Source organism: Coturnix japonica, chromosome 7 (genome assembly GCF_054131305.1).
Source record: "Coturnix japonica strain WE chromosome 7, WE-NBRP24, whole genome shotgun sequence".
Classification (NCBI taxonomy): Eukaryota; Metazoa; Chordata; class Aves; order Galliformes; family Phasianidae; genus Coturnix; species Coturnix japonica.
Window position 1 is genome coordinate 8,967,027 of NC_140669.1, and position 22,054 is coordinate 8,989,080.

The following is a 22,054-nucleotide window of genomic DNA, read 5'->3' on the forward strand; positions in this document are numbered from 1 at the left end:
AGAGCAGTGCAGAGTCCCTGCATTTGGCATAGGGCCGACAGAGGGACAGACGCCTCTTAGGAAATTCCCTTCCCCACGGTTCAGTAAGGAGGCGGGAGGAGCGGGAAGTGGAGGTGTGGGCAAATGGGTCCTCAGCCACGTGCTGGGTTTGTCCGACTCCACAGCACTGGGGACAAACTTAGCGTGGTCCCTCCAGTTGTGGACCCAAGCGATATCCCCCACCACGCTCAGCATCATTCGGCTCCAGCCCAGGCCATGCTGACCCAGACGGAGCCTGGGAACGGGGCCCCAATCCCCAGTGCTGGCTTGGCCCCAGCTCCCGCAGGGCCCCGGGATGAAGGCATCGGGAGCCAGAATGTCAAACAACGCCGTGAGCCAAACCAGCTGCAACCCGCAGCCGGCCCTCCTCCATGGCCCTCCCTCCCTGCTGCTCCCCCAGGATTTAAGGCACGCGGGGATCCGGGCACAGCCTCCCTGGGGCTGCGGGCACTGGGGGCTGCAGCCAGGCGGGATGCAGGGATGGGGCACCAGCTGCCACTGGGTCTCGTATCACAGTGCTGCTGGGCAGGCCCAGGCCCTGCCTGGCCTCCTCCTGATGCGGGTGAGAAAGGAGCAGCCAGGGTGTCCCCCCCACTTTGCTGGCCCCCAGCCGTCTCCCTCCATCCCGCTCCTTTTACAGACACGAGCCTCCGAGGCGCCTTTACCCTAAGAGGGAAGGAGCGGGCGCCTGTTCTCTTAGGCGCGTGCTATTGTCTAAATAGGAGATCACTCTTCCTCCGTGCCTGGAGTGCAGCCCAGCCAGCATACTGGGGTCCCATGGAGCCCTGGGTGCCCCCAAAAGCCACTGTTTGCTGCTCCCTTCATGCTGTCAGCATGGGCACACAGCAGCCCCAGTCTACATCCCTCCTGCCCCAGGATTAGGGATGCTGGGGGTGGCTGCTTGTCCTTGAGTGCCATGGGGATGCTGGGGGTGGCTGGCTGACCCCAAAATCCATATGAATGAAGGGCATGGCCCCCTCAATCCATGTGAGTTGTCACCTGTTGATGTGTTGTCACCTTCATCCATGGGGACATTGTGGGGGCACTTGTTATGGCCCAGTGAGGATGCTGGGGGACAGCCACCTCTACGCTCTGTGAGGCTGCCTGCACCCATCAGCCACATCTACTGTGACCCATGGGGATGCCGAGATGTCCATCTGTGTCACAGGCCGTGGGGATGCCCACAGCTGTCCTGGCAGCCCACAGAGATGTGGGATAACTCGCCACCCTCACGGCCCAGAAGGATGCTGTGTTGTCCATCTCCATGGCCTCGATGGCATCACCCATACCAGTGAGATGAGGCAGCTCCCGTCCCACCGCATGGCTGGTGGTTGGCGTAAGGGCGGCCGTGCGCTCAGCCTCCAGCAATGCGCGGCCGCTGACTTCACTTTCCCATGCAGCGACACGTGTCCTGGGGTGGGGGCTCGGCAGCAGTCGGGTGCCATCCCTGCTCTCATCCCGGCAGGGCGGGTGCCTGGGGGGAGAAAGGGGCGGCCCTTCCCGGAGCTTTGCGCATCCATCCTGGCCGCCTGGCCCTTAACCCCTTCCAGCGGGGCTCAGCTCCAGCCGCACGGCCCTATAGCCACGGGAAGGGGCACGGCACCCGTGGGCGCACTCAGGAGCCCCATGGTGGGACACGAGGGTCCGTGCCGCACTGAGCGCTGCAGGGTGGGGCAGTGATGGGGCGGCAGGTGCAGGGTGAGTCAGGGAGCACCCAGGAATAGCCGCCGGCAGCTTTTCCAGGAAGCCCCTGCGGCTCTGGGAATTAGCAGCCGCGTGCCAAGGCGCTGCCCTTTGCCCACTGCAGCGGGGCCACACCCGGCCCCGCCACTCACCCCGCACCCCCGGCACCCCGATCCCATACTCATCCATTGGGGACTAAGCGAGCACCCCCTGCCCTGGGGGCCCGCAGCTGATCCACATACCCCGAGCCCCCCGAGCCCCCCGGCAGGAGGCTGCAGGCCGTGGATACGGCACGCCCTGTGTTTAGCTGTGATGTCCGCGGTTGGCATGGAGACCCCCCAGCTGTCCTCTGGCTGTGTGCCCGGCAGGGGGGCCCGTTCCTTTTTATTTTGTGGGGGGTAAGGCAGGTGCTGGGCTGGGATTCAGGGCTGCCGGGGTCACGGCAGCCGGACCACCAGTTTCCAGGCCCAGATTCCAGTTTCAATGTGCCACCAAGGTCTCGCTTTGACGGGGGGTCAGAGGGGGAAAGAGCGGGGGGGGGGGGCAGGGGGCAAAGTGCGGAGGTGTCGGTCCTCCCGGCCAGCAGGGGGCGCACGGCGCGGCTCGGGGCGGGGCGGTGGCGGCCATGCAGGTACCGGGCGGGCGGCAGCGGAGCACGGGGTTGGGGGGGGGGTTCGGTACCGGGAGGGATGGGGGGGTTCGGGGAGCGGGGCGGCTCCCGGCTGAGCCCGGTGTGGGTGCCCGCAGGCGGTGGGTCCGAAGCAGGCCGTGCAGGCGGCGGCGCAGGAGCTGGTGAGGTTCGTCAACCGCGGCCCGTCCCCGTACCATGGTAAGAGCCCCCCCCGCCGCCCCTCTACCGGCTGTAACTGAGCCAGCCGTCTGACCGAGCCTTCCCCGCAGTGGTGGCCGAGTGCCGCAGCCGCCTGCTGCAGGCCGGCTTCCAGGAGCTGAAGGAGACCGAGCACTGGGACATCCGCCCCTCCTGCAAGGTGGGACCGGGGCTGGGGGGCACGTGGGGAGCGCGGCTGTCACGTCCTGCTCCGTACACCGCCCCCCTTCCTCCTCCCCGCAGTACTTTGTCACCAGGAACTACTCCACGCTCATTGCCTTCGCCGTCGGGGGTCGCTTCCAGCCGGGGAATGGGTTCAGCCTGCTGGGGGCACACACCGACAGCCCCTGCCTCAGGGTGAGACCTTCCCGATGCTTTATTGCTCTGACATCTCCCTGTCACCCCCTGCAGGGTGCTGACTCCCCGCATTGCTCCACTTTTGCGTTCCCCTCCCTACTAAGCACTTCAAGGCACGCTGGTGGGCTCTGGGCATGCTCTTCCCGGTCCCAATCCCTGGTGTCATCTCTGCATCCATCCAGGTGAAGCGACGCTCCAAGCGAGGGCAGGTGGGCACGGTGCAGGTTGGTGTGGAGACCTATGGAGGAGGCATCTGGAACACATGGTTTGACCGTGACCTCACTGTGGCAGGAAGGGTGATCGTCAAGGTGAGCCCGGCTGGGGGCTGTGGGGTAAAACACGCTGCTGCTCCTGCCACCTCTGAGTCCTGCAGACCTGGCCCAGTGAGGCAGCTTAATGGTCCTGCTGGTATTTCAGGAGCCAAACACAGGGCGACTGGAGCAGCGGCTGGTGTGCGTGGAACGGCCCATTCTCCGCATCCCCCATCTGGCCATCCATCTGCAGCGCAGCATCAATGAGAACTTTGGACCCAACACCGAGCACCACCTGTAAGGCCTGGCTCGATCCTCACAGCTGCAGCGGTGCCCAGCCCCTGTTCTATCCCTCATTGCAGTGGGGTGGACAACAGTGGCTTCACTTATAGTGAAGGGCTTGGGGATTAGCACTGGGGTGTCCTAAGGTGGCACAGTAGGTCTGTGCTTTAAGTTTAGAGTGTCCTTGCTCCATTCAGCGTAGCAGTCAGTCCCCAAGGGGTGAGCAATGGCCTGGCAGCTGCTGACACTGTCTCCCCACAGGGTTCCCATACTGGCTACTGCTGTGCAGGAGGAGCTGGAAAAAGAACCATCCACAGAGCGCACAGCTGGCGTTGCTGCAGCCCAGGTGAGTAGGTTGCTAAGGACAAGGGGGAGGCTCACTAAGGTCTCTCACATGCCATCTTTTGATCTCTAGTCCTCAGAGCTCCCTGCCAGCAAGTTCTCGTCCTTCCCATTCACAGCTACTTGCTCTCAGCTCCACTCAGAACCACTTACACAGCACATGTGCTCCACTGTTGTCTGTTCCCACCCTAGCCTGCATTCATCCTAAAGAAAAGGGGAAATCCCCCATAAAGCTGTCATGTATGGCCCCCCCTTTTCTCTCAGAGGAGGGAGGGGAGGTTGCACAATGGGAGAGAGCCCCTCACAATGCCCTGTGAGCACCACTGCTGCCCTTTGTGGGTTGAGTGCTCAGATGCAGAGTATGTGAGTAGACAGGAAGCCTAGGACTGCAGTGTGAGGAAGGAATGGGAAAGTTTCTCTGCCATCCATCACTTTGCACTGCCCACAGCTCTGCTGTTTTCCCAGACAGAGAGACACAGCCCTGTCCTGCTTTCCCTGCTCTGCTCCCAGCTGGGAGTGAAACCAGAGCAGATTGTGGAGCTGGAATTATGCCTGGCGGATACGCAGCCAGCGGTGAGTACAACAGAGCCTCCTTCTACCTGTATGCAACATGCCTGCAGGCTGGCACTGCCCAGCTCCCATGCACAGCACGCTTCCTCTGCCTGGAGCATGCAGGGCTGGGAGCTGAACCAACTGAAAGGAAATGCCTTCTAGGGGGCAGAGGTGGGGACTGGGCTGAAGACACATCACACCTGCTCTTTGTTGTCCCCAAACCTGTGCCCTACTCCTTGTTCTTTGACTGCAGACTCTCGGTGGTGCCTTTGATGAGTTCATCTTCTCCCCACGTCTGGACAACTTGCACAGCTGCTACTGTGCTCTGCAGGTGAGAGAAGGAAGAAAGGAGCCTTGGGGCTTTGTCATGGCCCTCTTGTGTCCTGACTTAGCTTTGCTGGTCTGTTAGCTGGGTCCTATTGCAGGGATCCTTGCTCGTCAAAGGGCCTGGGGTTGGACAGTGGCTGCCCCCTTGTGCTGAGTGTGTGGCATTCCTAGCATCTCCAATGTACCCACAGCTCCTTTCCTTGGTGCCTTAGACTTTCCTGGGGATGTTCCAGCCAGTTCAGTGCTGAGCTTCCTAGGATGGGGTGGCACTTACGCTAGTGCTCCTTCTCCTCCTCTGTCTCTCCAGGCACTGATTGACTCGTGCACAGCTCCCTCCCTCTCCCAGGAGCCCAACGTGCGCCTCATTGCACTCTATGACAACGAGGAGGTAAGGGGCATAGCCGTGGGGCTCTGTGTTCTGTTCTCCTTACACCAATGATTAGGACTTACATCCCAGCCACCCATGGAGCACCATAGGGTTTGCTCACCCCACCCTGGGCCTGGCAGGGAGTGAGTTGGAAGCCTCTTTGCTGGGTGTGGGGAGCTTGCTATCCCTCAGCTGACATGGAGCGCTGGAGGTGGCTGGGGTGTTGCTGGGTGGGTTGTGCTGATGGTCTTCCTGGCAGGTAGGGTCAGAGAGTGCGCAGGGTGCCGAGTCCCTTCTGACAGAGCTGGTGCTGCGTCGAATCTCAGCATCACCACAAAACCTGACAGCCTTTGAGGAGGCTGTGGCCAAGTCCTACATGATCAGTGCTGACATGGCCCATGCGGTGCACCCTAACTACGTGTGAGTACTCTGAACCCTGCCACGTTGCACGTGGGGACGCATCTTTTGCACTCCTGCTGGCATAGTGGCAGGACAGTTCTTATAATGGGGATTGCAGCATGAAACTCCTTCTCTTTTGCAGGGACAAGCATGAGGAAAATCATCGGCCAGCCTTCCACAAGGTGAGCGCAGCCTTCTGCTTTGTGCCAGACCTGCTGCCATCTGTCTGTTCAGCAGTGAAACACACAGACACTGCCCAGAGTGCAACTCGGCAGCAGTTTTACAGGAGACCTTTGTCTTGCCACACAATGCACTTGTGCCACATTGCTGGAGTTAATTACATAGAACCACAGCCCTATCTGTGGACATCTCCCTTGGCTTAGAGCTGGGGCTGTTCACTTGTAGGATCCAGGGGGTGGCACAGCATTTCTGACTGTGGGTCTCTCCTGGGCACTGGGCACTTAGAACTATGTAAGTAATAGAGTGTGTCCCTGTGCCATAGCTCTGCATCTTCTCTTTCGCAGGGCCCTGTCATCAAAGTGAACAGCAATCAGCGCTACGCCTCCACAGCTGTCACTGAGGCAGTCATCCGGGACATCGCGGCCCGTGTGGGTGTTCCCCTGCAGGTGAGCACAGCTGGGTGAGCACAGCTCCATCACCAGTTCCTGCTGAGGCCGTGTGCTGGAGGGTATCAGGAACTTAACTCTCTGCTACCATACCTATGCCTGCTGATGTCTGCAGTGCCCTGCTGTGCCATGTGACCTGATGAGCAAGCTCAGGGGATAGCAGGGAGTGCAGCTCTGGCCTGACCTATCTGAAGCTCTCTTGGGGCCTTTAGCATTTTGGCTTCCAGACTGTGCAGCTCCCCCGTCCCAGTGTGTCTCCCATTAGGACTAACCCTTCTGGGAGTCACTTGGGAGGCCGTGTGGCTCTGGGAGCAGCTGCCCACCCTATGTCTCCACTATGCAGGAGTTCATGGTGCGCAATGACACCCCATGTGGCACCACCATCGGCCCCATTCTGGCCTCCCGCCTGGGGCTGCGCGTGCTGGACATCGGCTGCCCGCAGTTGGCCATGCACTCCATCCGAGAGATGTGCTGCACCTCGGGCGTGCTGCAGAGCATCACTCTCTTCAAGGTAAGCCCCAAATCCCCTCTGCTCCCCTTCAGCCCTATTGGGAGGGCTCCCCACTGCACTGGGGCAGTGCAGCAGTACCAGAGGTGCTCCTTGCCTCTCCGCCATCCGTTCCAGCCTTCCCTGCTGCCTGCCATCCCCAAATGGTTCCTATGGTAACTTGCCTTGAGTCACTGCTGGGTTTCTATGGTGATGCAGCCCTGCTCCGTGCAGCTGCTTGCTACACATCACCCAGCAGGGAGCTGCTCCCCGTGCCCTGATGGCCTTTCTCCCTTCAGGGCTTCTTTGAGCTCCTGCCGGTGGTCAGCAGCAGCCTGGTGGTCGACTGAGCGCGATGAGAGGAAGGTTATGGGGTTCAATCCTGATTAAAGCATCTCTGTCTCAACTGGGAGTGGTTGTGTGTCCAGCTGGGGATGGGGAGGAACAGCTGCGGCTCCTGGAGCTGCTGTGAGTGTTGTAATGAAGGATGGCCTTGTGCCTCTGCTATAGCCTCAATGCTCCCACCATCACAGCCGGGGAGCTCCGTTCCAGCCCCGCTGTGCTGTGCCGGCCTAACACGGGGGGCGATCATCGCGGGGGGCGTGGTGCGGCGGGGTGGGCGCTATTGGAGGGGCGGTGGCGGTGGGCGGTGCTGGCGGCGGGGCGCGGGTTGGCGGCGGCGGCGGCGGCGGGGGCGCGGCCGGTGTGTGCGCCATGGTGCGGCCGTGAGCGGAGCATGGGGCGGCGGCTGCTCCGGGCGCTCCTCTGCCTCCTCCTCGTGGCCGGCCGCGGGCTGATAAGGGTCGGAGGCGCCACCGCCGCGCACGGTGAGAGCGGGGGGCTCCGGGAGTGGGCGGCGGCACCGCCCGGCCGGCGTTCATGAGGCTATCGGGTGGGGCAAAGGGATGCCGGACGGCGGGGGACGGGAGCCGCGGTGCCGTCACGACGCGGCGGGTCCGGCCCCGGTAACGGCAGAGCGGCGCCGTGCATCACCCGCACCGGGAGCGCCTCTGCCCGGGCTGCTGGGCCGGTGAACGGGATCCCCAGGGCGCTCCCTGACTGCGGACTTGCGGCGTCCGGCAGGACGGAACGGGAGCGGGGCGATGCTCCTCCGGACACCCAGCCTGGCGGGCGCTGCGGGGCCCGGCTCCGGGATATGGCAGCGAGAACGGGGAGCGGGGCAGCGTCCCCGCGCGGTGGCTTCCTGCAGGACCCCGGTGCCCTTTAGCCGCCCTCCTCCGGTAGGCGCTGCCCGGGACCCCCGAGCGGGCTGGTACGCTGTCTGAGCGCTTCAGCTCGGGCCGCGTCTCCTTTCCCGGAGCTCTGGGGGTACCGGGGGCCCTTACCGGCAGCAGGGCTGGAGCCCCCCCGCAAGGGCTCGGCGGCCGCTGACTCACTGCCGGTGGGCAGTTGCCGCTCCGTCCATCCGCTCCCAGGCAACGGACCCTCGCAGCCACCCGGCTGAGTATGGGCAGATCGCTCCCCGCTCCCCGGGGCGGCCCCGCGCGGTTCTGCCATCCCAGGGAGCGGCTGCGGCCGAGCCCTGCCCTGCCCGGGGTTCCTCACAGGCGCGGAGCGGGGCTGCCCGGCGGAACGCGGCTCCGTCGTTTCAGCACCACGGACAGCGCCCGGTCCGCCGCCCGGTCCCGGCGCCCCCGGCCCGGAGCCCCCCGGTGCCGCCCGCGCTTCCCTGCGCCCCGCGCCTCGTTCCGCTCCCACCCGGGGAGCAGGCGCTGGGCACCCAGCGGGTACCGGCCTTTTGGGGACCCCCTCCCCACTTGCCCCGGCGCGGGCTCGGCGGGCCCCTCCCTCCCCTCCCCCCGGTTGTTTTCTCGTTCCTTCCTCGCCATCCGGGGCTGAGTCATCGCTTGCTGCCGTCTCGCTGCTGACGGTCTTGGACCGAGATGCGGGGGGAGGAAGGGGGATGCAGCCCCCCAAAAAGGGGTGGGGGCCTCATCACACCGTGCCTTGGGGCACCCCGTGCTGGGAGAGCAGGTCCCCCCATACCGCAAGGTGCAGGGCCGTGCCCTCCTCTCGTAGTGCCACATGTAGGAGGGTGAGAAACGATCCCGCAGCCCGCTGCCCCTTCCCCGCTGCCAGCACCCCACAAAGCTCCAGGCTCCCCCCCTTCCCAGAGCCAGGAACAGGCTGTGCTGAGGCCCTACCCTGGGCTCCTCCACTGCCACTTCCCTGTGGAGCTGGGGCCCCAAGCAGGTGGCTGCCCTGCTAGTGATGAGCAAACAACACTGAGCTCCCCTTGCTGACTGTGCTGGGTCTGTCTGTCTGTCTGCCCCAGGCTGTCTGTTTGACCGGAGGCTGTGCTCCCCGCAGGAGGTGTGTGTGCAGGGTGAGTGCCTACAGAAGAGTCCCTGGTCCTGCTCTATCCTTGTGTGGGGCAGGAGGCAGGTGGGGCTTTACCACCCAGTCCCATTTCCCCACCGCCCCTCTCTCTTGCAGATGGGCTGTTCGGGCAGTGCCAGGTGGGCTCAGTGCAGGATAGGCCGCACTTTCAGGTCACCTCCCCAGTGCTGCAGCGCCTACAGGATGTCCTGCGGCACCTCATGGCACAAGGTGAGGGCAGGGGAGGCATGGCCATGGGTTGGGTAGCATTGCACAGAGACACCATGGAGACCAGGGATATTTGGGGTACCGCCTGTTGGGAACCGGGCTGAGGCGAGGAGGGACTCAGCTGGCTCTGGGAGGGACAGGGATGACCTGAAGCTCAAGGTAGCTCCCCATCTCATGGCACCCTTCCACCGCAGGGCTTTCGTGGCAGGACGGCATCACACAGTACGTAATCTCACAGGAGATGGAGCGCATCCCCCGCCTCCGCCCACCGCCCTCGCTGGAACCCTCACCAAGGGACAGGTAGGGCAGGGTGGGGTGGGAGGCACAGCAGGGCTGGGAGCTGAGCCCAGGTGCCATCCCTCACTGCTTGTCCCAAGGTCCCTGCCTCTGCGCAGCTCCCCCCGGCGCACCCCACAGCCCTTGGCCCCTGGCCTGCCTGCAGCCCAGCACCTGGGGCAGCCCCCACCACTGCTGCCCTCGGGCCTGGCTCAGCGCTACCTGGAGCACCTGCTGCTGCCCCCACCGCCCCAGCTGGGTTACGAGGAGGCCCTGCTGCACCCCTACTCCTACCACAAGGTACACAGCAGGGTGAGGATCCTCTCGCAACCCCTTCTCCCTGTGCTGGGGTGTGCAGTGGGTGCTGACCCAAGGCTGTGGTTTGCTTGCAGTTTGGCTACCAGGACACCACGCACCAGCTCCCAGGTGGCTCGGCCAGGCAGGGCCCCGATGCCGCTTCACTGCTGGTCCGTGGGCTGTATGGGGCTGGCCCCATGCCCTCCTACAGCGGGCAGCCAGGGGCAGAAGGTGGGCACCTCTTCCAGGATCTGGGCCTGCTTGCACTGCCCAGGGAGAAAGCTGTTCGCATGGACCCAGCCAGCACCAGGACTCTGCACAGTGCACGGCTCCCAGGTGACTACAAGGATGTGGGGCAGCGGGATCAGGCAGCACCCATGGCTGCCTGGCCATCCCCTGCACAGACAGGTACACATCCCTTGGGCCTGGAGCTCTCTGTCCCATTTGCCCCCCCATAGCCCAAACCCCCAACCCACGGCACCACTTGGGTGCAGAGCTCTCACCAAATGCCGCATCCCCTTGCAGATGCCTCCCTGAAGAGACTGGCCTCCCTGCTGGCTAGCTATGGGCTGGGACTGCCCGAGCTCAGTCCCCAGCAGCTCAGCAGTGTCTCTGCCCTTCTGCAGCTTCTGCAGAGCTCCGGTGAGCAGGATGCAGGGTCCCACAGTGCTTGGATAGAGGGTGCGGGGTGCTTGCCCTCCTTTGGGATCCCCATCCTTCTCTTTCCCAGGTGCTGCCAGCCCTGAAGCACCCACAGCAAAGCGGCTCAGTGTTCAGCAGGGAGCTGCTGGGCCACAGGTGGGCTGTGTGTGTGGGGGGGAAGAGGGTGTAGCCTCCCAAGGTGACTTCCTGAGGGTCCCAGCTCCTCCCTGTCTCCCCTCTATAGGTGTCAGAGGGGGACATGCAGCATGGAGAGGAGCCAGTGCCTCCCTCCTCCGCGGTGCCACCTCCCAGGGTCACAGCCAGCAGTGCCCCAGCACAGGGGCTGGGGGGCCAGGCAGCCACCTTGCCAGCCCCCCAGGCCCAGCCACAGAGGGGGCATGGAGGGGATGAGATGATGGCAGTGGAGAAGAAGAGCTACACAGAGGCGAAGGACAGCGGTGGGGCGCAGCGGGGCACGCGGCCACCCGATGAGTATGGCTACATCATCACAGACCAGAAGTGAGAGTGGGGCCGGGGCACTGTGCAGACCCCATCCCCAGCACTGGAGCCACGTGCCCCCCTCACCCTGCCTTGTTCCCTGCAGGCCGCTGGGGCTGGCTGCTGGTGTGCGACTGCTGGAGCTCCTGGCCAAGCGTGTGCACCTTTCTACCACCAGCTTCATCAACATCAGGTGAGAGCAACACAGTGCTGCCTGGGGGTGGGATGGGCTCTGTGCCCTGCTCTCACCCTGTGTCCCCCACAGTGTCGTGGGGCCCGCGCTCACCTTCCGTGTGCGGCACAATGCCCAGAACCTCTCGCTGGCAGATGTGGCCAGCCGGGCTGGTGAGTGCTGGGTTGGGGATCCCTTCTCCTACACACCTGTTTCCCCTCTTCTCCAGGGGCTGAAAGGGGGGTGTGGGTCTCAGGAAGAGAGGGCTCCTACCATACGCCCTAGTGCTGTTGGCTGAGCTGGGGACCTGGGGCATGGTGGGCAGCTGTTGGGGTGTTCTCAGACTCCTGGAGTTTCCTTGGCCAAGGGGAAGCATCCCACTGACTGTCTGTCCCCATCCACAGGCCAAATGAAGGCAGAGCTGGAGGCTGAGCTGGGCCTGAAGATTGTGCAGACGGGAGTGGGAGAGGTAGGACCAGAGCATGGGGGCTTAAGGCTGGGATGGGGCTGCAGGGAACTGGGAGCTGCGGGGGCTACGGATGGTGCTGGGGCCACTGATGGCCCCACATGAGGCTCTGATGGGGGCTTTATGTTGGGAGCATTCTGTTCACACTCCACAGCATGATGCTGCTTGTGGGTTTGGGGCACTTAGCTCTTAGTAAAACACAAACCCATGGGGTCTGAAGGCATTTTGGGAGGACATTCCCCCTCCATCCAGGACTTGGCTCATCCCCAGCCTCGCTTCCCTCCAGTCTTTATTTATTCCCTGGGCACGCCAGCCCTGTGCTGAGCACCCTGGGGACTAGGCAGGGAAAATGCCATCGTCCCTGCAGGGAGCAGCACGGCAGCTGGAGGCAGGGATGGAGCAGCAGCCATCTGCTGGGAGAGAGCCTCCCTCCCCTGGGGCCACAGGAGCCATCCCATGGGGGATAGGGATAGGGACAGAGCCTGTGTTTGCAGCTGAGGAAGGGCACAGCGAACCCCTGGACCAGGGTCCCTATTCCCACCCTCCTGCCCTGGAGACCCCTTGGGAGGAAGGCTGCCGAGGCAACTGATCTCCATCAGCCCCATGCACAGTGCCATGACGGCAGTGCCTTTAGATGTGACAAGGATTCAGGAGGGATGGGGTCTGCAGCTCTGGCAGTGCTTCCCTAATGAGCAGGGCCCCCCCCAAAGGGAGTTGTTTGCACTGAGGGATGAGGTCCTCTTGCTGAACACTCCCAGGGCAGGGGACAGCAAGCGCTAGGCCTGGCACTGCCCCAGCAATGGGTGCAGACAGCAGGGGCATCCCCAGGCTTCGTAGGCGATGATGATGATGATGATAACAGTGACGCAGCGTCCCCTCGGTAACCTCATCAGGCCCGTGGCCAATGGGAAGCCGAGGCAGTGAGGTAATGCAGGGCTTTGGCATCTCATTGGGTGCAGAGGATTTGGTGGTGGGGCTGCCCGAGCATCCTCTCCACCCTTGGATCTCAGGAAGGACCTTGGGGGGCTCGGCCTTGGGGGTCTTGGTCTCATTCAGAGAGGGCTCAGCACCCTCCTGGTCTAGCATAGGGGCTGAAAGGCCAAGGAGGGCCTGGGGTTCAAGCTCTTGGGTGGGTCAGGCAGGAGCTCACTGAGCACAGGCTCTGAGGGCCCCCACCTGCCCTGCGGTCTAGCAGGGCTGAGAGGCAGTCCCTGGTACTGGGAGCAACAGGTGGCTGCTGCTTGAGCTTGTCCAAGCTGTGCACCTCCTGCACCCCAAGGGGCAGAGCTGTGAGCTGTGCTAAGTATAGGTACAAGTGCCCCATGCAGGGACACCAGCTCTGCCCCCACTGAGCTGAGGAGTGGCACAGCTCCAAGCATCCTCCCACTGCTTTAGCCCCCACATCCCCAAAAGCAGTGTGGGATGGGTTCTGTCCCTGCACCCCTCCCTGTGCGGATGCCTCACTCCAACCCTTGCTTGGCTCTGCCTGCAGCGGAACGAGGCGGCTGTGTACCCACGCCCCTCTCACATTCGGGATGGCTTCCACTCGGTGCTGCTCACCTTCATCGCTCTGGCCTGTGTGGCTGGTGTCTCCATCGCAGCCGCCGCAGCCTTCTGCCTCCGGCAGCACGCCAAGCAGCGAGAGAAGGAGCGCCTGGCCGCCCTGGGGCCCGAGGGGGCCGCCGACACCACCTTGGAGTACCAGGTAGGGATGTGTGATGCTGCAACCGCACCGCTGTGAGTACAGGAGGGCCCTGTGGCTGAGGGCTGGGGCTCTGCTCGCCGTCCCCAGGAGCTGTGCCGCCAGCACATGGCCACCAAGTCGCTCTTTGGCCGCGCCGAGGCCCCTGCAGCACCAGCAGAGACGTCGCGAGTGAGCAGCGTCTCGTCACAGTTCAGCGATGCCCCACAGCCCAGCCCCAGCTCACACAGCAGCACGCCGTCCTGGTGCGAGGAGCCTGTGCAGTCCAACATGGACATCTCCACTGGCCACATGATCCTGGTGAGTCCCCCTGGTGGGATGGAGCCCACAAGGCTCCCCCCAGTGCCGGGCTGACCCCTCTCTCTGCATCCCAGGCGTACATGGAGGACCACCTCCGCAACAGGGACCGGCTGGCCAAGGAGTGGCAGGCTCTCTGTGCCTACCAGGCTGAGCCCAGTGTCTGCTCTGTCGCCCAAAGCGAAGCCAATCTGAAGAAGAACCGCAACCCAGATTACGTGCCCTGTGAGCATCCCGGGGCTGCGGTGCGGGGCAAGGGGGTGTTGGAGGTGCGGTATGGAGTGATGCCCCCAGTGCTCACTGCCTCCCCTGCACTCCTATTCCCCAGATGACCACGTGAGGATCAAGCTGAAAGCCGAGAGCAACCCGTCCCGCAGCGACTTCATCAATGCCAGCCCGATCGTGAGTGATTGCTGGGGTCCCCCTTGCTCCAGGGGCAGCAGGAGCTCCCTTTCAGCCCCACTGCCCCCAGAGCATCCCCTGCTCCTCCTGCTGTCACACACCCCCTGGCTCAATGACGTGCAGCATGACACCCCCTTCCAGATCGAGCACGACCCGCGGATGCCGGCTTACATCGCCACGCAGGGGCCGCTGTCCCACACCATTGCTGACTTCTGGCAGGTGAGTGTCAGCCAGCACCTGGGGACGGGACCATGCCCCGTGCAGCTCCGGAGCTCCTACGGTCCAGATGGGTCACAGCAGCTCAGCCACTGTACCTGGGCCGTCACCCAGCAGTGACTGTGGTGGTTTTCGGTGAGCAGATGGTGTGGGAGCACGGCTGCACCGTCATCGTCATGCTGAGCCCGCTGGCTGAGGACAGCGTCAAGCAGTGCGACCGCTACTGGCCTGACGAGGGCTCCTCGCTGTACCACATCTACGAGGCGAGTGCGGGCTGGCAGCACGGAGCATCCCAGGGGACCGCAATGATCGCCCCGCTCCGGTGTGCGGGGCAGGGTGCGCCGCTCGGTGCTGACCCCCGTGGGCCGCCCGTTGTCCGTGCAGGTGAACCTGGTGTCGGAGCACATCTGGTGCGAGGATTTCCTGGTGCGCAGCTTCTACCTGAAGAACGTGCAGTCGCAGGAGACCCGCACCCTGACGCAGTTCCACTTCCTCAGCTGGCCGGCCGAGGGCATCCCCGCCACCACCCGGCCCCTCCTCGACTTCCGCAGGTGGGTGCCAGCCCCGGGAGGGGGCACGGCGGGGTCCGAGCGGGGTCGGCACGGCTCGATTTGGGGGGGGGTGGGAGCCGGCGGTGGTCCCCGGTGGCGGGCATCCTCTCCGCCCCGCTCCTGCGCTGTCTGTCTGTGTCCCTGTCTCGCAGCTGCCGGCGTCATTTTTGTGATTTGCAGCTAGTAATCTGGCTCCAGTTGCATAGTCACAAAAGTGATCGTTGGCAGCCGTGCCTGCCGCACGGAGCGTGCCCGGAGCCCAGCCGGGGCCGGACCGCAGCCATCCCCGCCAGCGCCGCTTCCCCCCGGGGGCTCCCGCTCCCGGCCCACGCTGGGGGAGGCGGCAGGAGCCCCCTCGCCGGACCCCGGTGCCCCCCATTCCAGCGCCGTCCGACCCGAGCAGGCGCTGACCCGGTGCCTCTTGTCCTTGCAGGAAGGTGAACAAGTGCTACCGGGGCCGCTCCTGCCCTATCATTGTGCACTGCAGGTACCTCAGCGGGGGCTGGGGGGCAGCGGGTGGGGGCTGTGAAACAAGGGCCGGGCCGGCACACGCCGCCGCGCTTCTCTGCTTCTTCCAGTGACGGCGCAGGCAGGACCGGGACGTACATCCTCGTCGACATGGTCCTGAACCGCATGGCCAAAGGTACGGCGTGCACCACGCGCTGGGAACGCGGCGGTGGGCTCAGCCCTCACCTTCCTCGTGCCCCCTGCTCTAGGTGTGAAGGAGATCGACATCGCTGCGACGCTGGAGCACATCCGCGACCAGCGGCCCGGCATGGTGCAGACCAAGGTACCCCCGGCCCCGCCGTGCCGCCTGGCCCTGCTGCCCCCCGCCCCGATTCGGGGCTGCCCCAACCTCACCCCGCTCCGCTCCCCCAGGACCAGTTTGAGTTCGCTCTGACCGCCGTGGCTGAGGAGGTGAACGCCATCCTGAAGGCTCTGCCGCAGTGAGGGCGAGGACCCCGTCCCCCTTCCCTCTCGTCTCCCTGCCGTCCCCTTGCCCTCTGGCTTCGAGCGCGCTCCTGGCCCTGTAAATGCTGTCTGTGCTGCTGGCTCTGTTTTTTCCCACACCTCTCCTTGGGCTGCAGGGCTCGCCCCACAGCGTGCAGCCCCTTTGCTTCCACTGCTGCAGTGGGGCGCAGGCTCCTGTCCCCTGTGGCGGAGGGGAAGGGCAGCGATGCTGGGAGTGTGGCTGTGGGGACCCCCCCCCACCCCACCCGGCTGCTCTCCCGCCCCTGTCCCTGTGCTGATGCAGGGGGTACGTGTGGGTGGGGGGTCCTGGCCCTGCCCCGTCCCCTCTGTGTTGCCCCCACCTTGTCACTTGAGCAGAAATTTCTAGAGAAATATAATTTTGTATCTTGATGTGAATAAAGTTCTCGTGTCACGTTTGTGCAGCTGCAGCCGGGCCTGGCCTCTCTGTGTGTCCAGGGGAAGAGGGACGTGGTCGTAGCAGCACCCCATAGAGCCCAGGGCCTTGGGGGGGGGAGCAGAAGGAGCCCAGCAAAACTGATCCCACACCTCTTTTGGGGGCTGCCCCCATCCCAGAGACACCCCACATGCAGCAGCTCCTGCAAACAGGTTTATTGACTGCTGTAGGCAGATGAGGTTTGGGGGAGCTGCGGGTCGGGGGATGGAGGCAGAGGCTGGCGCTGTTACCTTTGCCCTGGCTGGCTGCCTGTCACTGCCTGCCACAGCCCCCTGTGCCCCCCCAACCTCACCTCAGGGTGCCAAGCTCTACACCACCCCAGCAGCCAGCTCTGGCTAAGCTACAGCAATCCCTGCTCCAGTCCCCTCTCACTGCACCCTCCCCATCACCCTGTGGTGCATGGGTCCATCCTTCTAATCCTATGGCCACACGCGCTACATCCATACCTCCCTCCCTCCCCCTCCCCCCGCAACTACATCCCATGGAGCTGGAGGGTGCTGGGGGAAGGAGGTGGCAGGGGGTGGCCGTGCAGGGACAAAGCGGAGTCCTCTGTGCCTCCGTGGGCGAACGGGCGTGCACGGTCCCCGGGCGCAGCAGCCTCAGAACACACCTGGGGAGACAAGCGGAGGGGGGGGGACACACAACATGACTGGTGAAACCTGGTGCTGGGAGTGCACGGCAGCCAGCTGGGATGGAGGGAAGAGGAAGGTCCTGGGAGGAAAGCCAAGGCACTGTACAGCTGAGCTGCACCCATCTTCTGCATACGAAGGGGGTGACAGCCATGAGAAACAAGGGGGACGGTGCCCCTAGCCAAGGCAGGCGTCCCTGGTATGCAAGGAGTGGGAGAGAGCAAGCAGGGTTCTGCAGCAGGAGGGATGGAGGAGGTAAAGGCAGGAGCAAAGGCATCCACCAGACACAAGGCACCAAGCAATGTCCGCGCACCTCTCCTTGCAAGGAGAAGCTCCCCACAGCCCCCCAGATCTGAGGTAGCAGTGAGAGCACCGGCCATAACCTCTGCATGGATACAGGGAAGGCAGAGAGAGGGGAACTCCCCTGCCCACATCCCACAAATCCTGGGCACAGAGCTGCCCATCCTACAGAGCCCAACCAAGGGCCTTTCTTTTAGCAACCAGGCTCATCTTGGCTGCCCCCCAGCATCAGCATTCCCCCCTGCCACCCTCCACCCTTGGAGGAGCAGGGAGGCAGGGCAGGACTGATCCCCCATTCCACTGCTGTGGGAGACAGCTAAGCCATGGGCGGCCACCGCATTATGGGTCCTTGCTGTAGCCCTGGCACCTCATTCTCTTCACAATGCCCTACAGAGGGCCCTTCCCCTGGGGGGCACAGCCCCTTAACCCCATGCTCACAGCAGGTGGCAGTGCCACTGCTTCGCCTTAGAGGCAGGTTTACGCCCTGGTGTTGTGGGGCTGCCAGCCCTTGGGGGCTCCCGCTCTGCCCCCCCCCGAGGCCCATGGGCTGTACTGGTAGCACGGGGGCCAGGGCTGCCCCCTGGGGCCGGGGGGGCGCTGGGGCCGTGCCCACCTGCTTGGTGGTGCCCCGCGGCCTCCATCTCAGAGAGGCTGTAGGCCATGGCCAGCTGCAAGTCCTCGTCCTCATCCTCACTGTCCGTGTAGAGGCAGATGGGCGAGGAGCTCGGGGGCTGCTGTGGGGCAGGCGGTGGGGGCGATGGGGGGCGTGCTCTGGGGATGGCTTTCTGCTCCCGCCGGCTCAGCTCCAGCCCCAGGGCCATGTCATCAGGGACACCTGCAAGGAGATGGTAGTTAATGGCAAGGGATCCCAACACCTACAGCCTCAGTGCCCCTCCTGCTCAGTGCAGTATAGCACAGAGCTGGGTGCCCACCAGGGCTTGGGGCTGGGCTGTGAAAGTGATGGGTCTATGCTTCTGTTCCACAAAGTTTGCACAGGGTCCCATGTGTCCAACCCCAAAACCAAGCTCTAAGGTAACCCCTACAGCTCCCATCAAGGAGGTCCCCAAAGGGGAGGGTGCTGGATGTGACATGGCTCAGTGGCACCGCTTCTCACCATCAATATGGATTGACTTCAGCTCCCCGTCCTCCTCCACTTCCACCCGCTCCCGTCCGTTCTCAATAATTCTGCAGGCAGACAGATGGGTGAGCAGAAAGATGGTCAGCCAACAGCCAGGCACCGTGGCAACAGCAGCCCATGCTAATGAGGAGGTCCTCACCGCTTTGTGGTGATACGTCGACCATTAACGAAGGTGGTAGAGGTGGAGACGGAGCGGAATCCCATCCCTGTGTCAGCCCCTGAGCTGAAGGACGACGCGAAGAAATCTAGAGGAGGGAACAATAAAGTAGCACCTGGGGAGCACGGGCACGTGAGGTGGGAGGGTGGCAGGGATGAGCCCAGGGTTCTGAGCCACGCTGGGCTGTGGGTGCTAAGCCCAGGCACTTCATATTCCCTACCTGAGGATCCGGGAAAGGTGGAGAAGAAGTGTCCCCCTCCATGGTGCCGGGAGCCGGCTCCCCGCAGCTCAGAGAAGGGCAGCATCTCATCTGTAATGCAGGCAGCCCCCATCAGCACTGACCCTGATGCAGGCTGATGGTGCCCCATAACCAGCCCCCGGCCCCCTCCCACCCCACACGCACCAAAGAAGTCAGCGAAGGGATCTCGCCCACCAAAGAACTCCCGGAAAACGTCGTGAGCACTGCGGAACGTGAAGGTGAATTCGGGAGCCCCAGCATCGGCTCTGGAGCCCCCTGGCCCTGCTGGAGGGAAGAGACATGGGGTTGAATGAGGGGCAGGAGCTCTGCTGTGTGGGGTCTCCACACAAAGCCATACACAGAGCCGCACCAACCCCCCCACCCCATAGCCCCCGTCCGCCCCCACCTGCCCCCATGAGGCCCTCTTTGCCATAGCGGTCGTAGATGTCGCGCTTCTGCTCTGGAAGAAGAAGAGAGGGTGTCAGGGTCAGCAGCCCCAATGCAGTGGGAGCCCATGACACAGCACTGCGGCCTCTTACTGTCCGACAGCACTTCATAGGCCTCGGCGATTTCCTTGAACTTCTGCTCGGCGTACTCCTTGTTGTCCGGGTTTTTGTCTGGGTGCCATTTCAGCGCAGCCTTCCTGTACCTATGCAGAGGGACAGTCAGTGACAGGAGCACCGTGGCCAGCCAAGCCTCACTGAGCACCCACAGCTCCGGCCATGGAGGCAGCAGCATCTCCGAGCTCAATTCTCCCTGAAATCCAACCAGCCATCAGTGCCACGGCAGCGATGCCCACACACACAGCAGTGCCTCGCGTGCAGCCTTGCAGCTCTGGCCACCAAACGGGCCAAAAATCTCCTTCCTCTTCAGTTCATTTCTGCTCCTGCCCTCCGGCTCACAGCCCCTCCCTTAGATGCACCCCAGCCCACAAGGCAGGACAAGTAGATCCATGGCTCGCACCGGCCACCAGTGACTAACAGATCCCGTGGCCGTGCTGGCCGCAGCACACCTGGCTCCCGGCCACGGCCGTGTCGGGGTCACGCCTGGGCTCAGTGAGCCGTGTCCCCGCCCCCTCCCGCTCCCCGCTCCCTTCTTCAGCTGGGTCAGGTCTCCGGGTCGCGGTGTATCACCCGAAGCCGGTTCCGATCGCCATCCCCAGCCCCCCCCGAGGCACGGACGCCGGGCACTGACTTACGCCTTCTTGATGTCGTCGGCGGTGGCGTTGCGGCTCACACCGAGCGCTTCGTAGTAGTCCACCATGACGGGCGGCCGTCCCGCGGGGTCGCTGGGGGAGGATCGGCGGTGACGGTGGGCACGGGGCGCCCCGCCGGGTGCCGCCCGTCCCGCAGCGCAGCGCTCCCGCCCCGCAGCCCCGCGATAAGGCGCTTAGCCCCGCTCGGCCTTAGAGGATTAGCGGCTCGGGGCCGGCGCTGCCGTCACGCACCGCGTCCCCCGGCCCGCGGCCCGGCCCGCATCCGGCCACGGCACCGGAGGCCGCGGCTCGGCCTGCCCCGCAACGGGACGTCGACGCGGCGCTCTGGAAGTTTCCGCCGCTCCCCCCCCGCAACGGGACCGGGCCGCCGGGAGGGGACGGCGCTCAGCGGGGAGGGCCCGGCCGAGCCATCCCACCCCATCACATCACATCCCATCCCCTCCCATCCCATCGCCCCGCAGCCCCGCTCCGTCCGCCGCGCCCCGCGCCCACCTGGAGCCGCCGCCGCCGCCGACCCGCCCCGCCCGCACCGGGACGGCGCGACGCGTCCCCTGCCCGGTCCCCGCGGGGCCTGGGGGTGGGATCCGCGGGGTGACGGGCGGCGGCCGCGGCCAATCGAGGAGCCGCTGAGCTGTGACGTTACGTACCGGGCCGTCCGGGGGCCGGGACGGGCCGTGGCTCCGCGCCCGGTCAGCTGCACGGCCGGGCCCTGCTGGGAAGCACGGTGCGAGCGGCGGCAGCGGGGACAGCTGCGGTGACTCAGCGCTTCGCCGTGCCCGAGGGGGGGTGGGACGCGGGCACCCGGTGCCGCTCCGCCTGCGGCCGGGGGACGGGCCGTGCACCGCGGGATGCGGCCACCGGGGGGAGCCCCGAGCCGGGCCCGGCAGCCCTCGGCACCGTGACGGTGTTTGCGGCCCGGCCGCACCGCGTCACTCGGTGCTGCGACGCAGCGCGGCCGCTGCGGGGCGATGCCCGACGTGAGGCCGGTCCCGGCTCCGCGCAGAACCAGCAGCAGGAGACTGATAAGGAGCGGGGGTGTGTTAGAGCCGCCCGACTAAAGGACTCTGTAGTAACACATTGCTACCAGCTCATTTGGGAATGAACGGGGGAAGGGGCAGCTCCCCACAGCGCCGAGCCCACCCGGTGCCATAGGGATCCACGGCCCAGCGGGTGACCGGACGTCCCCGCAGCTCCCTCCCATTAACTGTTTCCCTTTCCGTTGTTAACAATGTTGCAGCCATCCCCCATGTCTGCAGGCTGGCTCCTCTGTCCCACGAGCTGCTGCCTCTACGCACAGCCCCGTTATATCTCCCCAAACACCCCCCCGTGCACATCTGCCGAGCCACCGGGGGCTCTGATTCTCCCCGAAACCGGGGGAGCAGCTGAACGTGCAGGGCTGTGCCGCTGGGGATGGGGAAGCCAGCTCTGACTCTTGCCCCACGCTGTCACGCTCCTCAGCATTGCATCAGAACTGACCGCAGCTCTGTTGCAACCCACGGCCGCTTGTGGCACAGGAAGGTCTGCCGGCCTGAGGACGGGCCCCTCAGGGCCCAAAGCCCCTCCAGAGCCCCCCAGGAGCTCTAGCATCACCTGCCCGTGCACAATTCGTTGCCACCAGTAGCAGGAATATGGGTGCAGCTCATCTGCCGGCTGCCTGGGGGCACCTGCCTCACCCCTGAGCCCCGACGTGAAGTCATCGCCGTCAGCCAGACGCGGTCTGTTCGCTCTGTTCGCTGCCGTGGGTGTGAGGCCGCTTTTCCCGGTGTGTGAATGAAGAAGGGAGGTGACGCCCGGCCGGCCCCCGAGCCAGGGCGGCTGCTCGCCGAGGGCCGGTCCCGACTCGCCCCTGATATCCCGGCACGTCGGGGATGAGCACAGCTTCGTCCCAGGGAGCGCCTCCCTGCCCGGTGAGTCAGGGCTTAGGGCTGCAGAAAGGTCTGGCATTACCCTCGTTGTTCCGCACGCAGCCGGCGTTTCACAATTCTCTTCGTTTCATCTGAACCAGCAATTACACAGCCTCGGCTCGGCTCCGGTGCAGAGAGCCCACGGAGCCGGGGCACAGCCACAACACTGCTACAGCAAAGATTTGCATGGGGAAAGTGGACCCCCACCATTCCATTTCACACAAATCAGCTTCCAGGGCTCCATTTTTGATGCCTCAGTGCTCCCAGCTCACAGACTGCGTGCATCAGCACGGGCTGTGCTATCTACAGATCTCTGAGGTCACCCAAAGGACGTTTATAGCACGGGCCATGTAGGCATTTCTGGAGTCACACAGCCACCACGGCACCCTGTGGTCCAGCAGCACATCCAGCCTGAGTG

At 64.4% G+C, this 22,054-nt stretch overlaps 3 protein-coding genes across 15 annotated transcripts; 2 read left to right on the forward strand and 1 right to left on the reverse strand.

Annotated features, from left to right (window-relative positions):
- The first annotated feature begins 2,327 nt into the window (after positions 1 to 2,327).
- Positions 2,328 to 6,947, forward strand: DNPEP (aspartyl aminopeptidase). Its single transcript, XM_015869159.3, has 15 exons — positions 2,328 to 2,353; positions 2,470 to 2,551; positions 2,623 to 2,711; positions 2,795 to 2,908; positions 3,091 to 3,216; positions 3,326 to 3,456; positions 3,703 to 3,787; positions 4,249 to 4,356; positions 4,589 to 4,666; positions 4,970 to 5,050; positions 5,289 to 5,449; positions 5,571 to 5,610; positions 5,953 to 6,054; positions 6,398 to 6,565; positions 6,841 to 6,947. Exons 1-15 carry the CDS (start codon positions 2,348 to 2,350, stop codon positions 6,889 to 6,891), a joined length of 1,422 nt encoding a protein of 473 aa, XP_015724645.1. The 5' UTR covers positions 2,328 to 2,347; the 3' UTR covers positions 6,892 to 6,947.
- A 299-nt stretch (positions 6,948 to 7,246) lies between these two features.
- PTPRN (protein tyrosine phosphatase receptor type N) lies at positions 7,247 to 16,028 on the forward strand. 4 transcript variants are annotated; one of them, XM_085553057.1, is made up of 23 exons: positions 7,247 to 7,368; positions 8,838 to 8,888; positions 8,999 to 9,112; positions 9,304 to 9,409; positions 9,487 to 9,697; positions 9,778 to 10,090; positions 10,208 to 10,324; positions 10,413 to 10,480; positions 10,569 to 10,843; positions 10,929 to 11,015; positions 11,088 to 11,167; positions 11,399 to 11,463; positions 12,953 to 13,165; positions 13,253 to 13,462; positions 13,537 to 13,684; positions 13,788 to 13,861; positions 14,003 to 14,080; positions 14,221 to 14,340; positions 14,462 to 14,628; positions 15,062 to 15,115; positions 15,207 to 15,271; positions 15,345 to 15,418; positions 15,508 to 16,028. In XM_085553057.1, exons 1-23 carry the CDS (start codon positions 7,278 to 7,280, stop codon positions 15,577 to 15,579), a joined length of 2,853 nt encoding a protein of 950 aa, XP_085409183.1. In that variant the 5' UTR covers positions 7,247 to 7,277; the 3' UTR covers positions 15,580 to 16,028. The 4 variants fall into 4 exon arrangements, with proteins under 4 accessions (XP_085409183.1, XP_085409184.1, XP_015724456.2 ...); XM_085553058.1 differs by having other exon boundaries at positions 9,778 to 10,018; XM_015868970.3 differs by having other exon boundaries at positions 9,487 to 9,685.
- A 166-nt stretch (positions 16,029 to 16,194) lies between these two features.
- On the reverse strand, positions 16,195 to 20,645 carry DNAJB2 (DnaJ heat shock protein family (Hsp40) member B2). 10 transcript variants are annotated; one of them, XM_085553115.1, is made up of 10 exons: positions 20,380 to 20,645; positions 19,715 to 19,804; positions 19,056 to 19,165; positions 18,923 to 18,976; positions 18,682 to 18,801; positions 18,499 to 18,588; positions 18,261 to 18,366; positions 18,098 to 18,168; positions 17,597 to 17,818; positions 16,195 to 16,664 (listed from the first exon to the last, which is right to left on the reverse strand). In XM_085553115.1, exons 2-10 carry the CDS (start codon positions 19,777 to 19,779, stop codon positions 16,654 to 16,656), a joined length of 849 nt encoding a protein of 282 aa, XP_085409241.1. In that variant the 5' UTR covers positions 19,780 to 19,804; positions 20,380 to 20,645; the 3' UTR covers positions 16,195 to 16,653. The 10 variants fall into 10 exon arrangements, with proteins under 10 accessions (XP_085409241.1, XP_085409243.1, XP_085409242.1 ...); XM_085553117.1 differs by having other exon boundaries at positions 18,682 to 18,798; positions 20,380 to 20,541; XM_085553116.1 differs by lacking the exon at positions 20,380 to 20,645 and adding an exon at positions 20,225 to 20,260 and having other exon boundaries at positions 18,682 to 18,798.
- Between the last annotated feature and the right edge of the window lie 1,409 nt (positions 20,646 to 22,054).

Bases quoted from the DNA above. Each gene is read 5' to 3' on its own strand.
- DNPEP (XM_015869159.3), top strand. The intron at 3,217-3,325 runs GTGAGCCCGGCT...CTGGTATTTCAG, and splicing joins CAGGAAGGGTGATCGTCAAG to GAGCCAAACACAGGGCGACT. The intron at 4,667-4,969 runs GTGAGAGAAGGA...CTGTCTCTCCAG, and splicing joins GCTGCTACTGTGCTCTGCAG to GCACTGATTGACTCGTGCAC.
- PTPRN (XM_085553057.1), top strand. From the start codon at position 7,278: ATGGGGCGGCGGCTGCTCCGGGCGCTCCTCTGCCTCCTCCTCGTGGCC. The intron at 9,698-9,777 runs GTGAGGATCCTC...GTTTGCTTGCAG, and splicing joins ACCACAAGGTACACAGCAGG to TTTGGCTACCAGGACACCAC. The intron at 10,481-10,568 runs GTGGGCTGTGTG...TCCCCTCTATAG, and splicing joins AGGGAGCTGCTGGGCCACAG to GTGTCAGAGGGGGACATGCA.
- DNAJB2 (XM_085553118.1), bottom strand. From the start codon at position 19,779: ATGGTGGACTACTACGAAGCGCTCGGTGTGAGCCGCAACGCCACCGCC. The intron at 18,169-18,260 runs GTGAGGACCTCC...GTCTGCCTGCAG, and splicing joins CGACGTATCACCACAAAGCG to AATTATTGAGAACGGACGGG. The intron at 17,819-18,097 runs GTGAGAAGCGGT...ATCTCCTTGCAG, and splicing joins GAAGTCAATCCATATTGATG to GTGTCCCTGATGACATGGCC.